Source organism: Daucus carota, chromosome 1 (assembly GCF_001625215.2).
Source record: "Daucus carota subsp. sativus chromosome 1, DH1 v3.0, whole genome shotgun sequence".
Taxonomy (NCBI): domain Eukaryota; kingdom Viridiplantae; phylum Streptophyta; class Magnoliopsida; order Apiales; family Apiaceae; genus Daucus; species Daucus carota.
Window position 1 is genome coordinate 54061581 of NC_030381.2, and position 18996 is coordinate 54080576.

An 18996-nucleotide genomic window follows, 5' to 3' on the forward strand; every position below is an offset into this window, starting at 1 on the left:
CGAATATTATATGATCTAAGAATTCGATGTCTCACCGAAATCAAGAAATCCTTCACTACGGTATCCAACAAGTATTGATCAGCGATCTTGTTTCCAGTTCCGTCTGGATAGTCTAATTGATTTTGTAGTTTCAATAACAAATTAGTAACTTGCTCTAAACACCATAATATTCACGTACAGAGACTAAACAAAAATCACAGAAAAATTGAGCAACTGCAACACTTGATGTTTTCACAAGTTTATCACAAATTTAGATAACATACTAATAGCAACAAGTTTATCACAAATCATCAATCAGAAAATCATCTGTTTAGGTATCAGGTACATAGTTGTACACTATGTATCTCCAATCCGGAATATGTCGACATACGGAGCAATGGCAGCCCGTCTCCTCCCTACCTCCACGGGTATAAGCATAACAGGTTGAGTAGCACCATAAACAAGAGTGATTGTGTATGTGTAGGTAGTCTAGTCATCAACAGAAGTGCTCCTCATTGTCTATGTCTATATGAAAACATATGACGTACAGAGAACCCAAAAGCCCAAATATTGACATTTTTAAAGTCCCGTGTCAGCCCATAGAAACAGTCAGAAAGCTGAGAGCATACCCCTTCCCATTCGAAAATTCATTTCTTACTCAGTATACTTGAGCTAGTAAAAAAGGATGGTGTAACATTATTATATATAATAATGTTATAGTTTATTATTGATATTTCGATAACCAAAAAATCACTTTAGTTGACGGTACATATTATGTTAGATTTATTCAAACCACTTAAATAGTTTAATCAGCTTTCCGATCAATTTTTAATAAAGTGTAACGGTATCTCTTAATTTTTAATAAAATGTAACGGTATCTCTTCGAAAAAATATAAAGTATAACGGTAAATCTGTGATTAAAGTTTTTTGAGTTTCATAACCCAAATAACAAGCTTATTTCTCAGGTGACCAAAATACTATTTAAGCCATTTTTAAGATGTAATAGATTTTATAAATATTTTTCACATATTTTATAATTATCTAAAATTATTATTTCGCATCAAATTTTTAAAATTTCTTGAATTAAAGAAATTCTTATTTGTCTTTTTAATACAACTCATCCGTGTGTGTGTATATATATGATATAAAAAATTATGTATTTGTCTCTGAAATGATAATAAATAATTGACCTCATTCATTAGTAAAATATAATTAAAATTAATGGATATTTTCTTAAATTATAATATCAAATTTTAATCTCAAATAATAATTCTGATCTAATACATATTTTTTTCTTTTTAATTAAATATATATTATATTCAATATTGTTGTGGCCTAAAAATTAATTTTTTAAAATGTTTCAGAGTATCATTAAAGTGTTTTTCTAATATTTTTTACACTTGTTTCTTAAATTTTGGTATTACAATCATGAAATAAAAAATTACTTATATAGTAATAGTAATATGGTATAATATGCACATATATTAGAAATGTAAATTAAAAATAATATGACAAATATAAGAAAACTTTGGAATATTGAAAAAATAAAAATCTTTTTATGTAATATATACTTTAGAGTCATATCTTTTCAGTTTTTATATGAATGAGATATAAGAATTTATAACATTGGTGGGTTAATATTTTAATTCAAACATACTTGTCAAATCCACTAAAATTTAGATTATAATATTTTTTTTAATTTCCATAAAATTGTTAATCAACACATTTGATTTATATTTACACATATTATTACATTTAAATCTAAATAAGTGATAATTCAAATGCAAAATTTTAAATATCATAAAAAATAAACTGTATGCATGTTACCGAAATATTAGTTTAAAAAATATATATGTTACAATATAAGTAAAGGTTTCTGAACATATATTAGTTTGAAAAATATATATGTTACAATATAAGTAAAGGTGTCTGAGCATCATCGTTGTTCACGCCTCACACTCAAACTTTGATTAACAAAATTATTTTATGATTTTTATAAATTTCATTCATAATATTTTCAGGATTAGATAAGATTTTTGTTTCTGAATAAATATATAATATTAAATTTATTTAGAAGAAAAGAATTTTATAAAAATTTGTGGAATTCTGTTTCAAAAGAGTCTTACAATCTGTGCCATGCCGTCCCGTGTACTCCCCTTCGGCACAAGGAGGGAGTGAATACATGATAAATAATCATACAACCAAAAAAATTTAAATATACCCGTTATCTACATAACTAACTCAACAATTAAGCTCCCCTGCTATTTCTATCTCTATTCGTGTCTTTGTTCAACAGACAACTCAAGGTAATCTCTTCCACATTTTTTAGCAGTCCAACTGACAAGGTTAAAACTTAGAAGAGTGAAAAAAGTATCCTCCTTCAAACCTTTTGAATAACTCGGAGTTTAGCGCTTCTGCTCCTCACATTCAACTTCTCTTCATCTTCGGATGGTGTTATGGGTCTCTTGGTGAGAATAATTGCATTTTTGCCTTTTATCATCTGTCGAACCCATGCTTCTTGTTCATCAATGGCACGATTAAGCTTTATTGCGTCTTTGTCATTTGAGCATGAACCTCCTTCTGCTATGGCTTGATTTATATCGCTACTGGTGCTAAAAATATTGAGAAATGTTTGCTTCACTATTCTGTCCTCCAAACTGTGGAAGGAAATTACAGCAAGCCTTCCTCCCGGTGCAAGGCAATTAAAACATGTATGCAGAGATTCCTCAAGTGTCCTGAGTTCGTCATTTACAGCAATTCTTAGGGCTTGAAATACTCGTGTTGCTGTCTTTATCCAACCTTGCCTCCCTCCTTGAAAATATGATTTAAATGTGAAAAATAATATCATTTAGATACGGAATAATAGCATGAAGTTACAACCTGCAGCTATTCCTAGCAGTTCATGTAGCAGTGCATTAGCAACTGCCTACTTCTGAACCAAGTACAGTAAATAACAGTACTCTGAATATCTGAGAAAATAGGAATGTACCAAGGAAAGGGAACCTACCTTTAGCATTAAAAGTTGAATTTCGAATAAGATCTACAAGTTGACCAGTTGAATGCAAACCTCCACTCAAACGAGCCTTAACAATTTTGTTCTGGAGAGAGCGCCAATTGCTCTCCTCACCATACTCCCGCAGGATTCTCCCCAATTCAGTATCTGGCCATGAATTTAATATGTCTTCTGCTTTCAGACTAGCCTGTCATAGCCCTGTTACAATCAGTCAATTGGAAATAAGTATGAACATGCATGCATGATGCGATATATATTCTCCGGCACAGGTCAAACAACATTTTGAATAAGAAGACCTCTAAGAGTATCATTAGTTTCCTGCATCAATTTGTACTTCCTAAAAGATAAGGGAAATATTTGTTGAAAAAAACATATTCTCCTCGATCTCACATTACAGTTTAAAATGCTAAAACTAAACTTCATCAAACAGGAAAAATTATATAAAGTAATCAGAGTCTGGAAGATCAAATAAAAACAGTTCATCATTCTACACACAGTATAATAATCTAGTGTAGTTATCCACAGCAACTTACTAAACTAGATATAGTGAACATAGCAATCTGGCGGCTCCTACCTTAGGATTCATTCGCATATCAAGTGGTCCATTATTAAGCACGCTAAAACCTCTTTTGGAATTGTTCACCTGCATGTAGAAAGATTTTGGTTATAAATTTGAATGAGAAGTTAAGCGTTCCAATATAACTAATATAGATATACACCAGTTGAATCATATCATAATATCCCAGAACAAACACACAACCATATAACTATATAAGTACGTCAAATTTTCAACTGCAGGGACAAAATCAGCATGTCAAATTTAAGTATATTTCGCTTTGAATTTTGTTTATTATTGATATGATAATATACAGTAATAATTCATATTTAGAAGTTCTTTAAACATTCATCACCATTACAGAGCCACTTAAACTGTACCAGAAATTCAGATTTATATTTGTATATTTTCTTTGCTGACATGAAAGGCATTCATATTGACTTATTAAAACAACCATCAATGACCAGTAATGGACATCTTAACCCAATAAGGTATCCCCCCTCGGGACATCTCCCTTTGAGGTAGTTTAAGAAAAGAAATTATAGGCTGCAAGAAAAGTTGGATTAAAATGTCATAGGTAATGAATGAGAACGAGTAGTCTTTAAGAATGTAAGGAATTGAGGTACAAGACCTGCATGGATGACATTCCCAAGTCCATTAGAATTCCATCAATTCCAGAGACTTTAATGTTCTTATCAACCTCAGAAAGCACAGACCTGACATTTCTAAAATTTTCAACTGCTATGTGTGTTTTTGGGATTAAAGCTGAACTGCAAGATTTAGCATGCAAGATGTCGTCGATCCGAGCTCGAGCCTTTTCATGAGCTACAGGATCAACATCCATTCCAACATACAACTGCATTTCAGAATGGGCCTGAATTATCTGCAATTCATAACGATAAAAATGATATTAGTGCATAGAGTAAAAGAAAAACAAACAACACAAAAGTACGTTTATAAAATACTACATACTAAACGACATTCCTACTTAAAATTCAGTTGGCAACACAACAGTCGTATGGGTACAAAATGAAAATTAAGCATGTCAACAGGAGACAGTATTGTTAATTCATAAACACGGCTGAAAATTTATTATTCAAGAACAAACAGACTGAAAATTTATTATTCAAGAGAACTGAAGAAGTTACAAGAAAGCGGACATCTACCTGACCCTAACAGTGAAAGTGTTCGTACTCCATACCCAACTTATGATTGGCTTTGGAATACACTTAATACCATTCTTACAAATTTAAAATTCTAGTTCCATCTCACTACTACAAGATGAATGCTCAATCCTAATTTTCATCTATGTCCTCCTTCGCAAACCTCGTCCTTTAATACTCTCTCATTTTCCACTCTTCCTTTTTACATCCTTTACTTTCACAATTAAATTTTGTTCACAATATCCAATTCCTCTTCTATCTCATTCAGTTCAGTCAACCAAACCGAGCATAAAAAAATCCAGAGTTGCTTATTATATGCAGTTCCAGTCTCTTATAACCCCCAGAATAACACCAGTTAGTTCATACCCAATATAAACTATCACACTCTACACAAACAAAATCATTCCCACATTTCTCAACATCATAAAATCAAAACATCCCACTAAAGACACCAAAAGCACGTCATAACATACAATACCTACACAAACAAATTTGCACCCTGATACAGGATTACTAAGTATAACAGAGCTAATGTGGCAAGTTTACTAGGAAATACAGTAATTGTTTTTATTTGAAGCTATATTCTGCTAAGTATTTCTATCTAAGTGGCAATTGTCATGAATAAAAGGATACATCAAATTCTATCAAAACTCCTCTCTGCGCCTTTTCACTTCTCATCTATGATTTATATTTCCCATAAATTTATCGTTTGATATTCTCCTTGGTTGATTAGACCTGAATTTGTGCCAAGTCATTCTCGAATCAATCGTCAACTACATTATACCCACATCCCAAAACACCATAAAAATCAAAACTTTCCATTATAAAAACCAAATGAACATTATTACATACAATACCTGCACAAACAAAACCACACCCACATTTCAAAACACCATAAAATCGAATCTATTAATCATACACACCAAACGCACATCACTACATACAATCCCTCAACAAACAAAACCACACCCACATTTCAAAACACCATAAAAATCAAATTTTTCCATCATAACATACAATCCCACACAAACAAAGGCACACCCACATTTCAAAACACCATAAAAATCGAAACTTTCCATTACAAACACACACACACACATACCGCAGACGAATGCCCAGCAGCACCAAGAGTACAATCCACAAAACTCCTCAGCTGAACACACCCAAAAACCTCCAAAACCTCACCAAGCATCACAGGTATGTGGGACCCACTGTCCCCAAATTTCAGCACAGCCTCCTCATCAAACTCCTTATCAGACCTGGTCCTACGTTTCACAGCAGCTAAATCAGCCAATCTCTTGCTTTTTACATCATCTTTGATGGCATCATTGATGTTCTTAGTGGTGGGTTTTTGATTTTGTTTGGTTTTCTTGGATTTTTTCTTGGTTTTTGATGTGATTTTTGAGGTGGTGGTGGAGAAGGAGATGAGGAGGCGGCGGTGGGGCGGAGAGAAAGAGAGGAGCGGCGGTGATGGGGAGAGAGAGGAGTTGAGAAAGAGGGTTTTGAGGAGTGATGCTGCTGCCATGGCTGATAAAAATTCAAGCTTTCATTTGATTTGCGAAAATAAAGTTTTCTAATAATAAATGAAGTTGTAAAATTTTATTTATTAATTAATTGATTAGTTTATATTTTAAATTGAAAAAAGTTACATATAAGAAAGAAATGTTCTACATTTGTTACGAAATATAACGATTCAATATCTCTCTTCTATTTGTTTTGAAATATTTATGATTATTAATTTCAAACAATCATGCCTAATAAATTAGTAGGTAAATAATAATAAGTATTATCCTTATATTTAATTTTATATTAATAAAAAAAACAGGATATGTGTGCGGGTTGTAAAAATATTATCGTAAAGGTCAGATAATCATTTGATAATTTTTTTACTTTTTATTTACATCAATGGTGAAATGAACAAATTTCAAATTAACCTAACTTCCTGTCAAATTTGAAAAGTAGCTTTTACTTGAAAACATGCTTTTTTAAAAAAGCAATTTTTGAACTAAAAAATTGTGCTCGGATTTAACAAACATTTTCACCAATTTCAAACTGATGCTTCTTGTACCCGTCCTAGTAAACTTTAGCATTTGTATTTGCATCAGCCCATTCAATAGCCTAGTTGAAAGCATGATTTAACTTATTCTTTACAGGAGCTTCCAGCATGTATTATTTTCAATAGACTAAAATTTCCTTCTGTTACATCATACTGACAGATAGGGATGTGATCACTAAAACAGTGAAAGTGGTTTGCTCATTCATAATCCTAGTTTTCGCGATTAGATGAATTTAGTCGGTTAGTAGCCAATCTTCCTGGGGGAAAAATTTCCCTTTGCATCCTATCCTCTTTGTCCACTGCTGAAGTTGAGCTTGGGAGGCCTGATCAGGACTATTTTGGTTTGAGTTTGTTGGATTATCTGTGTCGCAGCTCAGATGAAGAATCTCTCCCAGACAATAAGAACTATCTTCCAATACATTCAAGGAAAGCTTTACTTGGATAACAAGAAGTCCGAAAGGAGATGCTTACAACATATATTCACAGTTGCTCACGAATGTACACCATTGATCTCAACATGGAACTCAGTGTATCTTTTGAAACTTGAAATTTCACCTCTGTTATTCCTCCGGTAGTCTTGGTATCTTGTAGCTAAGACACGGAGAACAACTCAAAATGAGAGGAAAAACAAAAAAACATAGAATTAAGTACTATGATCTTCATGTTTGAAATTGCAATCAGCAATAAAGCTATAAAAATAAGTTCAGTCATTAAAGAGGGGGAAATGGAGTGAATATGATCCAACATAACAGCCCCATTCGTCCTCAGAAATTATCTCAAAGGGTGCAGCATCAAATATTTCACTCAACTTGGACAAGGACGCAAAATTTTGAGCAAGTGTCAAACTCATATTGCACTAGTAAGGAAGAGGGATGATTTAGATGGTTGCAGGCTTAAGTGGTAGTGGGTTGGGGGAATTTTCGAAGTGAACACCAAGGCACCCCATAGAAGTGTACAAGTCAATTCTTCTGCGGCAAAGTTTTCTATTCCAACTATAAAGGCTAAAATCCCCGTTCAAGGGATTGACGGACCCAGACTTCAACTTAAATCAAGCCTCTGTATCTAATGAGCTCATGTGAAAAGCTATTTGAGTGTGTGTGAGATATTTTTTTATAAGAAATGAACGCAAATATCCAATTTTTTTGTAATGAAACACCAAATAATGTAAAGATGTTCAAGACATCACGGAAGATCCTTAGACAACTTTTTGGAAAAATGTGCTGCTGAAGAGGCACTAACATACTGAAGGACAGGAAAATTAAATTATGGCACTATCTTTTTTAAAAGTTAAACTACATAAGAGGGTCTAGTTCTGTGACTTTGACGGCTATGGTGTATTATATATATATACACATCTTGTAATAAGCCTGTAAAATCCATCCATCTAGGCATGAGTTGAATGGAACATGGTCGATCCATGTGAGAATTATTGCAATAGAATTAAGCCTGCAGTAGCTAAGCTAAAATAGAAGCAAGTTCACATAAATAAATGCACACTGACAAATGAACAAAACAGTCTAGCATGGTATATTTTATGAATATAATAATACAAAATTAAACATATAAGTGAGAGGTGAACACCTTTAAACTTATAACTGCTACTCTATTAGCTGGAATTGAAAGCTGTTGGCTAATGCGCATCATGGATTTCAACATAGGCTCTAAAGAAACCCTTGTGAGCCTAAATTGCACTTCTGATTCTGTCGGAGGGTTGTCATTGTCTTCTTGTAGCTACAATTCGGCAGACAAAAGAACTGAATAGGTAAAAAAAATGGCACATCGTCCTAAATGATAAAGTTATGATTCCACCGACTATCTCATAATCTAGCATCTGGTATCAAACAGAACATTTAATTGTATGTCTAAGTGGAGAGAAATAGTATCCTTGCAATATTTACAGAATACATGAGGTAGCAACTAAAGGAAAACATGTATATGAGTTGGAATGACTTAACTATCTGCTCATATCACCAAGAAAAATCATGCAAGTTGAAGAAAGAACACATACCTTAAGGTTGATCACAGCTATTTTATGTAGTGCTGTGGAATCCTTTGCTTCTAAGACCCAAGTCATGGATTTAAAGCATGTGAGAACTCCCTGCAGATTATATATAACAAAGAAACAATCTTATTGAAGATTTCATGTTTTGTAACATGAAAACTACAGTCTTCCCTGCATATTACCAGGGTATCAGGAGGGCCGCTTTCACAATTGACACACATTGGAGCAATACCTAGATGGCTTGGATCTGCAACAGGAACACTGGAATTGTTACGATTATAACCATTTGGTGTTGCATTTTTTTGAAGGCCACAATGTATCATTCACAGTCAGGTCAGATGCCAATATAGGAGTCTTATTATTATCTTGCTGGTTATTGACTATGCTCCGAAAGTTTGGAGGTGAAACTTTAGCTATGCTTTGCTTCATAACAGCAACTTTCTTAGAAACATCTTTCAGTACTTTCAGAACAGTATTATAGGTTTCTGCAGTAATTGCTCCTTCCTCTGCAACGTTGATGGCCTTCTGGCATAGACTATTAAAACGCACAGTCAATGAATCCATATCTGTTGTATTAATATCAATTTTTTCTGACCAATCATCGATTCTGGCATTTTTGGTCCACCTCTTGATTATATAATGGGAAGGAAGCGTGGGAACATTTGTCACAGTGAAAACGGTCAATATGTGCCTACAGAGAATACCAGAGTACTCAAACATCTGGCAACTGCATTTTGCATTCATCTCCGAGACATTCCATGTGACCGTGTAGGCTTTGTGGTCATATTCATATTTTGCAACTCTAAATTTACTGATGACTCCGTCATCTTCAATCTTATTGGCAGTATATATAAAAGTTTCAACTAGTTCCTCCTGGAACTTCAAAAAAACCATTTTGCTGTAAAGATTTGCTGCCTGTCGTTCCATTGGTGATGGTGTTTTCAGGTCTGGGGTGGAGCAAATGGTATCATAATCTGCAAGCGCCTCTCTTTCAAATGAACTTTCCAGTGCTCTTTCATACTGCGTAAGGAATGAGGATATGGTGGTCTGCTGATTTACATACCCACTGAAAAAGGAGTGTAACCCCTGGTCAGCTGAAATCGTAGCAAAAAATGTACCCCGGAAATAAATTGGAGCCCACTGTCTGCGAGCATTATACACAGCTTGAAGCCACTCAATCTTCTGAAGACCAAATTTATCAATGAGAGAACACCATGATAATTCAAAATCCTCAATTGTCTCTGAAAAGTTGATACAACTATAAAGCTCTCCATAGAAGGGAGGATGTGAAAGAAAGACATTTGATAACCTCTCCTGACCTTCTCGCAAAATATGCCACTTGCAAATACAATGACGAGTTTTCGGAAACACGTGATTAACTGCAGACTGAATTGCTCTGTCTTGGTCAGTAGTTAAGGAAACTGGAGGACGGTTATTCATTGCAGAGAGCCATGTTTTAAATAACCACGTAAAAGACGACTCAGATTCATCCATGAGCAATGCACATCCAAAAAGAACCACTTGACCATGGTGATTTATACCAGTGAAGGGAGTGCACGGTACCAAAAACCGATTAGGTCTATACATGGTATCAAATATAACAGCATCCCCAAAGTGACTATATGCATTCCTTGATCTTGCATCAGCCCAAAAGACGTTTGTCAAGTGATTTACATCATCAAGTTGTATGGCATAAAAGAAGCCAGGGTTTTCAGCCTGCTTCTTTTCAAAATAGTTAAGAATATTATGAGCATCCCTTCCCAAAGTTCTCCTCGCGGTATAAGATTGAGAAAAATTCATAGGGCCCACATTTCTAGGTGGTATTTCTGCACCGCTATTATTTAAATCCCCTTGACTAGGACCACAGGATACAAGGTTCCCATCCATAGAGATTAACATATCACTCGAAGCATCAAAAGTTTCAGCAACATTCTTCTTAGCACCAGCAAAATGTCGTCGTGGTCTAATAGAATGAACCGTATTGGAACCCACATTAGAATGATTATGCTTCTCCACAAATTTCGTCACTACCCAACAATCTAAATCTCTCCTCTCTACCCTAATCAGAGCATTACAACTCTCCACATTCTTCCTCCTAAAAACCTCTCGCGAACACGAAAACTCCCAACTAATAATATCCCCATCCGGCTTACTACGACTGTACTGACCAACACGGATGCTAAAACCTTCACGCTTAGCATATGCCTCATAAAATGACTTTGCAACTTCTTCCGATTCAAACTCTCTACCAACATACGGCTTCTCACTTCCACAATCATCACCAACAATCTCTTTCTCACTCAAACACTCAAAACCCTCTTGTCTTTCTCCACCAATACAAACTTCAACATCTGACCTCCCCCTCCTCTCTCTCTCACTAATCACTTCAACATCCATATATTAAAATCTTTTCACATTAAATTCTAGCAATAAATGTGGCCTACTAGGGTTCAAATGAGATATATATACCCATAAGCTGCTTAATTAAGGGTCAAATGTACGCAAACCTTAACCAACTCGGAACTCTGGGAGACTGTTTCCGTAAAGACCCGATCTTTTTACCAAAATAACCAAATTTCAACCATAATAACACCAAATCTTGTCAAAATTCACATTCTTGCAGCCTCAATTTACAGAATGAAAAAATTCAAGCTGAAAAAATATTCAAAAATGAAGAAGTTGAAAAGATCATACCTTTTAGCTCAAATTGTAAATGGGTTTTCTTGAAGCTAAGAGCTCATCAGAGTTATGTTTATGTATATAACAAGAATAATTTGTGAAAAATTGAAGTGGAAAAGACATTGAGCTGACTGATGAGTGTAACAGAATTTGGTTACTTCATGTCTTCTTGTGACCCGCTTCATTTGATTGACCCGACCCGTATTAGTACACGGGTACAGTATTAAAAAAGTTTCTGTTTTTGTCTTTTCCGATTTTTTTTAAAACATGTTCAAATTTAAACAGGCTTCTTTGGAAAAAAAATTCGTTAAATTGTCATCTAATGACATAATAATATTGTAAAATTGTAAGAAATTTAATTATTATTTTTAAAATTGTAAAATATATATTAATCAAAATAATCATCTTCCTATCGATTTATGTCCATATTTAATTTATCTTAGCGTACAAATCAAAAATAAAAAAAATGAACATAAATTGATAAATTAATTACATGTTTTTCACACTGTTATTCCTCGAGAGCAAAACAATTAATTGAAATTTTAAAATACTGACCGGTCAAAACTTGTAATATTGTGATTGTAGGCTTGCAGCCATCACATTATTGACCGTTTAATCCAATTTTTAAGAAAATTTATTTTTACCAACCAGCTAGCTTCATGAGGACATAGAAGCTTAATTCTAAGCCCAGGTTCTCGCCAAGCATTTGCAATTTTAATAAACTGACAATTTTCTCATCATTTTCTGAATATCGTCAAAAACAATTGTGATTCTAATTAAACTTTAATTAAGTTTTAAGTATAACTTAAATCATGATTAATTAGCACCGAATTTTTAAAAGATAATTTAAAATATTGATCAAATATTTCAAAAATATAATATATTATCGCTAGTTCAAATTAAATATTCCTCAATTTTATGAATCAAAACTTGGGATTAAATACATTCTTCTAATATTTTTATACGCACCTCTTTCGTTATATATATTTATTTATTTATTTATTAATTTACAATTGTGGACTAAAATTCAGACCCCAATTTAAAAGAATCTTCAGCTTTTACCAAAAAAATATCTTCACAATTCCTGTACATCGGCTCTTCTTAGTTCTTTTTAATATTTCATTCCCAAATCTTCCCTCCAAATTACATTCTACCTTCACAATTTTTTTCATTTTATCAAACTAAATATAACGTCATATTTACCAAATCTCTTAATTTACATATTTTTAAAACATCTCTAATAAAATATTTAAAACTTCAAATCAGTGTAAATTTTAATATAAATAAAATACATTTCAATGCAACCCTATTTCTATGTATATATCAGTGTTAAATAGGATATAAACGAATTGGAATTGATTTCATGAATAGCGAATTTTTCGTTTTTTGGTACTATAATATTTATAATATTTTGGTGTAATGCAAGTCTACTTCACATGCTTGAGAAAATATTTGAATCGGAAATTCTCACATGTTTGAGAAAACATTTGAATCGGGAATGAGAATGAAAAATACGAAAAAATACAATGAGAATCTACTTATTAATCCAAATACAAATTCTGATGCTCACGCCTCACTGATCAGCCTGTGAACCATTAACCAAATGCCAACAAAATTTTCAGACCGTCGTTTCAATTATTATAATCACAACCTGAGATAAAAAGACAAGCACCCTCCAATCCTCCATTAACATTACAGTGTTCTGACACTTAAAAAAAAAAAAAAAAGCAATTCAAGAAAGTAGTAAAAAGACAAGCACTTTAACTTACCTTGTGCTGGTGCTGATTCACTCCACCACTATATGCTTATTTCTATACAATGTCAATGTCATTCACTTTCTTACATTAGCTTACTTGTTAAGAAACTTACTTGCATTCATGATCGCTATCGAGATTTACGAGACCCTAGTCAAAATCAGTTTTAAAGACCCAAATCTGTATATAATTTGTATGTTTAGTACATTTTTCTATAAAAATTTCAAAAATTACGGGGTCTTAAGTGAGAGACCAGGTCTTGTTCGTCTATAGTCAGGGTTACGTTTCCGTGCTTGCATTCTTTTTATATACTTGATCATAGTTCATTAAGTCGAGGCATGGATAAAAAACCAAGTGTACAAGGCAATAAGATGAACAGGGTTTCATCTGAGATTGATTTAGAGGATATTTTTAAGCATAGTATCAGTGATGAAGTTGCAGGTACAGACGATCATAAAAATGTTAAGATTCGTCGCATGAGTCGAGGTGGTTTTGCTGATATTTTTAAGCATAGTATCAGTGATGAAGTTGCAGGTACAGACGATCATAAAAATGTTAAGATTCGTCGCATGAGTCGAGGTGGTTTTGCTGATAGTTCTGATGCTGGTGGTCTTTTTCGTGTTGATGAGCTTGCTGATCTCCCCTCTTTTCCTTTCCCCAATCAGGTACCTCCGCGTTATATAATTAGTAGTAACGACTTGTTCTGTGGAGTTAAAGGGTGTTGCACAGCTACATAGCAGTTTAATCTGTTATACATGATAGTTATTTTGCTTGTTTTCACAAGTTCAACCCGAGAAATTTATTTTAGTTATGCACATTTGAATTTTTGTTAATTGATGCTTAATCTGTTTTTGTGACATATAAATATATAATAGATGCTTAGTCTGTTTTCTAGAGGATGAAACATATAATTAGGATGATTCTACAGTAATTAAATAGGTATTTATTACTAAATTGATACTATGGTAATCATATTGAGATCTGGTTTTAACTGTTTTAGTACTAATCACTTGTTATGATATAACTTGTATTTACGTAGGCAGTCACTTTTGTTTTTCGATTATCCCTGTAATTGGTTAAGCCCACACTAATAATAATAGGACCCTCCGTATACACATAAACCACCTAACTAAAATCAGTCATTCGTCTGCCACGTCACTTAGGAAAAAAATTGTGACAGAATTTGGGATACGTAGCATTAATCTGTCCATAAATCTTCATTTGTTAGTTTAATTTGAAATTGCAGGAGATTATGAATGGCTTTTCGAGTTGTACTGAAGTAACAGGAGCGCCACTCTGGAGTCAGAGTTATAGTACTCCCAAGCACTCTTGTGTAACAGCCACAATGGATTCACAATCATCAATATGTGGTATGTAGCTGTTGTATACGAGAGTTTACATTTACGAAACAATTTTTTTAATTATTATTGTGTCTCTGAAATCCGAAGAGGCTAGCATAACTAGCAGATTCTTTATTATTGCAGCTGGGAGTCCAACTTCAGCCACCAACTATTTGCCCAAAAGTGGTGATAATCAAGCTGTGGGTGTTACTAGCGGTTCATCGCATGATTTATCTGATGATGATGATCTAGATACCGAAGCTGGTCCATGTGAGCAGAGTGACCAGGTTGATGTAAAACGTATCAAAAGGTATGATTAGTGTGTGTAAAATCATAAAATTATAAAAATGAGATTGCTTGATAATTATGTGGTGAGAGCTTGCTAAGATCCCCTGACATGGTTTATGCTTTATTTAGAATGGTCTCCAACAGAGAGTCTGCGAGGCGTTCCAGAAGAAGAAAACAGGCTCATTTAGCAGATCTCGAGCAACAGGTGTATTTTTATAGTAGATGTTAATTTATGAGCTCTACAAGATTTTTTTCGAATGTTTTCAGTTGATACTTGACTCATGGCTTCCTGCAGGTGGATCAGCTTTGCGGAGAAAACTCAACTCTGTTCAAGAATCTGACAAATGCTAATCAACAGTTCAAAGATGCAAATATGAATAATAGAGTCCTAAAGTCAGACGTGGAAGCTTTAAGAGCCAAGGTACCAAAGATTCTCAACTTTCCACAGCACAAAAGTTAAAATTTGTGTATCCAAACATGTCATTTGATCAAATCCAGAATTTCAAATGAAATTCAAGTTCTCAAACAAACCACAAAATTAGTTGAATACCTTAAACTTCAGTGCTGGTGTACATGTGCAGGTGAAATTGGCTGAAGACATGGTTACGCGAGGCTCCCTAACCTCCAGCATTAGCAACTTACTGCAGAATCATTTAAACACGCCACATTCATTCGGAACACATAACATGGACAGGGTCGGCAATGTCTCGCCAACTATCACTGTCTGCGGAGACAATTCTTCGTATCATGGACTAACAGGATCAGCTCAGACCTCAACTATGGAGCATGACAATGTTGAACACTTCAATGGCATTGTGGATAATGGCATTATGAACGAGGCTGTAAGCTGTGCGTCGGAGATTTGGCCCTGGGGACCTCATGTTCCAACAATGTCTAAGTAGATGTGAACTGTGATTTTCTTTGTTCTCTGTTAGCTAGACTTTCCTAAGTTGTGTTTTATTTTGGTTTTTGTCGTGTACCAGGACTGTTGTGTTGAATATTTAAATGTGTGTGTTGTTAATTAATGTTGCAACGCCAGACAATTTGTACATTTTCTGTGCTGAGGTTTTCAGCGATTTCTAACAAAAACTATACTAAGAGCCGGCCAACTAAATTTGAGACTCTAAGCTGACTTGAACATGAAGCTTTTTTATATATAAAAATATTTTTTTATTTAAAATAATATGTATTTTAGATTATTATAAAATAATTATACACATTAATTATTTATGATAAAAAGATAATTAATTATCTTTATGTTTCAAACAAAATTTATATACCATTTCATGTGTTGTTCTTTTTATTTATTATTAGGTTTATTAGTACATTAATGTAACATTTAAATTAATTAATCATTAAAAAACCACTATAACAAAAAAAATAGAAATCATATAATTTATAAGAATAAAAATATTATGAAAAATAAATATTATATATTGAGATAATAAATTTTATTACATTTAGTAAGTACTTAATACACATATGACTAAAAAAATTTAAAATCATTTGATTCATTTAAATCTCATTTTTAAGTTAATCTTATTTATATTTATTAATATTTCATGTTATATATATTATCTTTTTAAAGTATAATAACTCGTATTTATTTTAAATATTTTGTTTTTTTGTATTTATAAACAAAAAATTAATTATTGTTATAAAATATATATAATTTTATAAAATTTTGAGGACCCTTTCAGGGTTGGTGTTGAGTCAGCCCTGACTATACTCCCTCTGTTCCTCAGGATATATTAACGAACTATAAGCTGCTGTGGATATAGATGTGCAAACTATTTTTAATTTTTTTTCTAAATTAAAGTTTGGGTGTTAAATTATTTTTAAGGAAAAAATCTCAAAAATTAGTTTCAGAACTATATTTTATAAGAGCATTGAGATGCGTGTCAAACAGTTTGAAAAAAACGTATAAAATTAAATAGAACAGAGGAGTAATATTCAACCTTTTTAAAATAATAATATAAATAATCAATGAAATTTATCAGTGTTAATACGTTTTAATAATTAGTCTTCTATATCTTAAAAATGAGCATTTAGTTTGTTGTTGAGATATCTAATTATGCTTAGTTCTGATGTCAATTTCATAAACAAATTTTTAAATTTTATTAAAAAACACCTTTCTTATAAGAAAAGCCTCACATATTTTATATTACTTAAACTAGTGAAAAAAACCGCGCTTCGCGGCGGCGTTAATTTTGCTTCGAATTGAAATTATAATAGCATAAAAATTATTTTGAGTCATCTTAATCAATATTATAATAGCATAAAAATTATTTTGAGTTATCTTCCCGTTAAACATATCATAAATAAAAAAAATTATGATTGGTATAAAAATTTGTTTAAGTGGACATCTTGTCAAACACAATACTAATAATAAAATTAGTTCGAACCCCTCTCGCGTCAAAGATAATATTAATCCATAATTATTATTTTTATGATAAAATTAAATATTATAATTTAGATCAAAATTAGTTTGAGCCGCTCTCTTGTCAAACACAATACTAATAAAAAAACATTATAGTTTATATATTAGTTTGAGTCGCCTTACTGAAACACAATACTAATAAAAATTATCCTAATTATGATAAAATTAAAGACTATAATTGTATAAAAATTATTTCGAACAGTGGTCCCGTTTTAACAAAAAAATTATATTATAACATAGATATAAAATTATATTAGCCATTTTCCCGTCAAACACGATACTAATAGAAAATTTATATTATTTAGATAAAAATTGGTTTGGGCCGCCTCCCGTGCCCGTCAAACATAATACTAATCAAGAATCATTTACATTATCATAAAATCAATATATGATTCCTATTTTATATATCCTATTTTATTTGTTAATTATTTTTATTCTATGAATCCTATTTATTAGTTAAAAATTATAATCTATAATTAATTACAAAGATTTATAAACTTATAATGACCGAGTGGCTCATAATCAGAGGAAAAAGATATTGTAGTGAATAGAATAAAATTGCACAAAATATGAGTAAATATCTTATAATAAAACACACAAAAATTATTAGCAATATTTCATTATAAATAATTGCAATTATACAGTTACCTTACCTAAGTCCTTGTGCCCTCCGTTGTTGCCTCTGTATATATAAACTCAAGAATATTAATTTGCAAGGTTTTGCAACAATTTTGAAGGTAAGAGCATTTGTATGAAGTGTGACTGTTACAACTGTGTCCCGTTCTTCCCGTTAGCACTCTTTTCCAATCCCACGGGACTATAAAAGAATTGATTCGATAAAGCTCTGAAAATATTAGAACGAAAGATAGTAGACAAATAAAATACATGCGGTGCCAAACTTTAAAAACTAACGGTTAACCAAAAGAGGCGTTCATAACTTATGCCCCAGATCAGATACCACCTCCATTCTCCGCGAGTTCAAGCATAGCAGAGTGCAGACTGAGGGAAGATTCTTTTTAAACCTAAACGAATAAAAATAAAAAAATAGATAATAAAAAATAAATTTCTTGGATTCTAGTTGTATTGTCTTTTAACAAAAAAAATCGAATTCTTCTTCTCTTTAAACTCAAATATCTTTTATACATTTTAGAATCCGATAAGAAAAGAGTTGTATTACTTTTAGAATTCTTGAACCTGATTTTTTGAATTATAACTATATTTTCTATCCGAAATTTAAGAAAAATCAGAAGACTGAATCGAACAATTCTGGAGACGCCCGCATCCTCCTTTATATATATATATTGATGATTGATGATTACAGAATACTAAAAGGACACTACCTAACACATTCTGACTTTTGGTTAAAAAATTTGACAACCAAATTCAAAACCGATCGCCGAACAATAATCTGGTTCTTAATCTCTGAATCTTAAAATTAGAAGCGAAAGTGAGTGATATTTTAATAAATTATATATAATTTATAAATTTTAATATATACTATATCTAGTTTAATTTTATATGAATTTAACAAAAAAATTAAAGAATTGATATAAAAATTTTATGATTTGAATATAATATTTTAAAATCTAATGAACGGAATCTGATTGGAAGGAAATTGTGGAATGCTTCAATTCTTCGTCGGATTTATGATAAAGAAAGTAACACCATCAAATCCATCACTTCTTTCCTAGTAGAAGAATACCCTTTTATGACCTATACGGTCCAA

The 18996-nt window shown here is 32.3% G+C and overlaps 3 protein-coding genes across 4 annotated transcripts; 1 reads left to right on the forward strand and 2 right to left on the reverse strand.

Annotated features, from left to right (window-relative positions):
• Window positions 1–2039: 2039 nt before the first annotated feature.
• LOC108205766 (uncharacterized) lies at window positions 2040–6277 on the reverse strand. The gene is made up of 5 exons (XM_017375830.2): window positions 5814–6277; window positions 4180–4431; window positions 3567–3635; window positions 2987–3179; window positions 2040–2790 (listed from the first exon to the last, which is right to left on the reverse strand). Exons 1-5 carry the CDS (start codon window positions 6234–6236, stop codon window positions 2360–2362), a joined length of 1368 nt encoding a protein of 455 aa, XP_017231319.1. The 5' UTR covers window positions 6237–6277; the 3' UTR covers window positions 2040–2359.
• A 548-nt stretch (window positions 6278–6825) lies between these two features.
• On the reverse strand, window positions 6826–11585 carry LOC108204995 (protein FAR1-RELATED SEQUENCE 3). Of its 2 annotated transcripts, XM_017374732.2 has the most exons (4): window positions 8952–11585; window positions 8776–8865; window positions 8349–8498; window positions 6826–7358 (listed from the first exon to the last, which is right to left on the reverse strand). In XM_017374732.2, the coding sequence occupies exon 1, from the start codon at window positions 11164–11166 to the stop codon at window positions 9046–9048; it is 2121 nt and encodes a 706-aa protein (XP_017230221.1). In that variant the 5' UTR covers window positions 11167–11585; the 3' UTR covers window positions 6826–7358; window positions 8349–8498; window positions 8776–8865; window positions 8952–9045. The 2 variants fall into 2 exon arrangements, with proteins under 2 accessions (XP_017230221.1, XP_017230220.1); XM_017374731.2 differs by having other exon boundaries at window positions 8776–11585.
• A 1828-nt stretch (window positions 11586–13413) lies between these two features.
• On the forward strand, window positions 13414–15881 carry LOC108209648 (basic leucine zipper 9). The gene is made up of 6 exons (XM_017380669.2): window positions 13414–13867; window positions 14449–14572; window positions 14687–14852; window positions 14960–15035; window positions 15126–15251; window positions 15412–15881. The coding sequence occupies exons 1-6, from the start codon at window positions 13541–13543 to the stop codon at window positions 15730–15732; spliced, it is 1140 nt and encodes a 379-aa protein (XP_017236158.1). The 5' UTR covers window positions 13414–13540; the 3' UTR covers window positions 15733–15881.
• Window positions 15882–18996: the final 3115 nt, after the last annotated feature.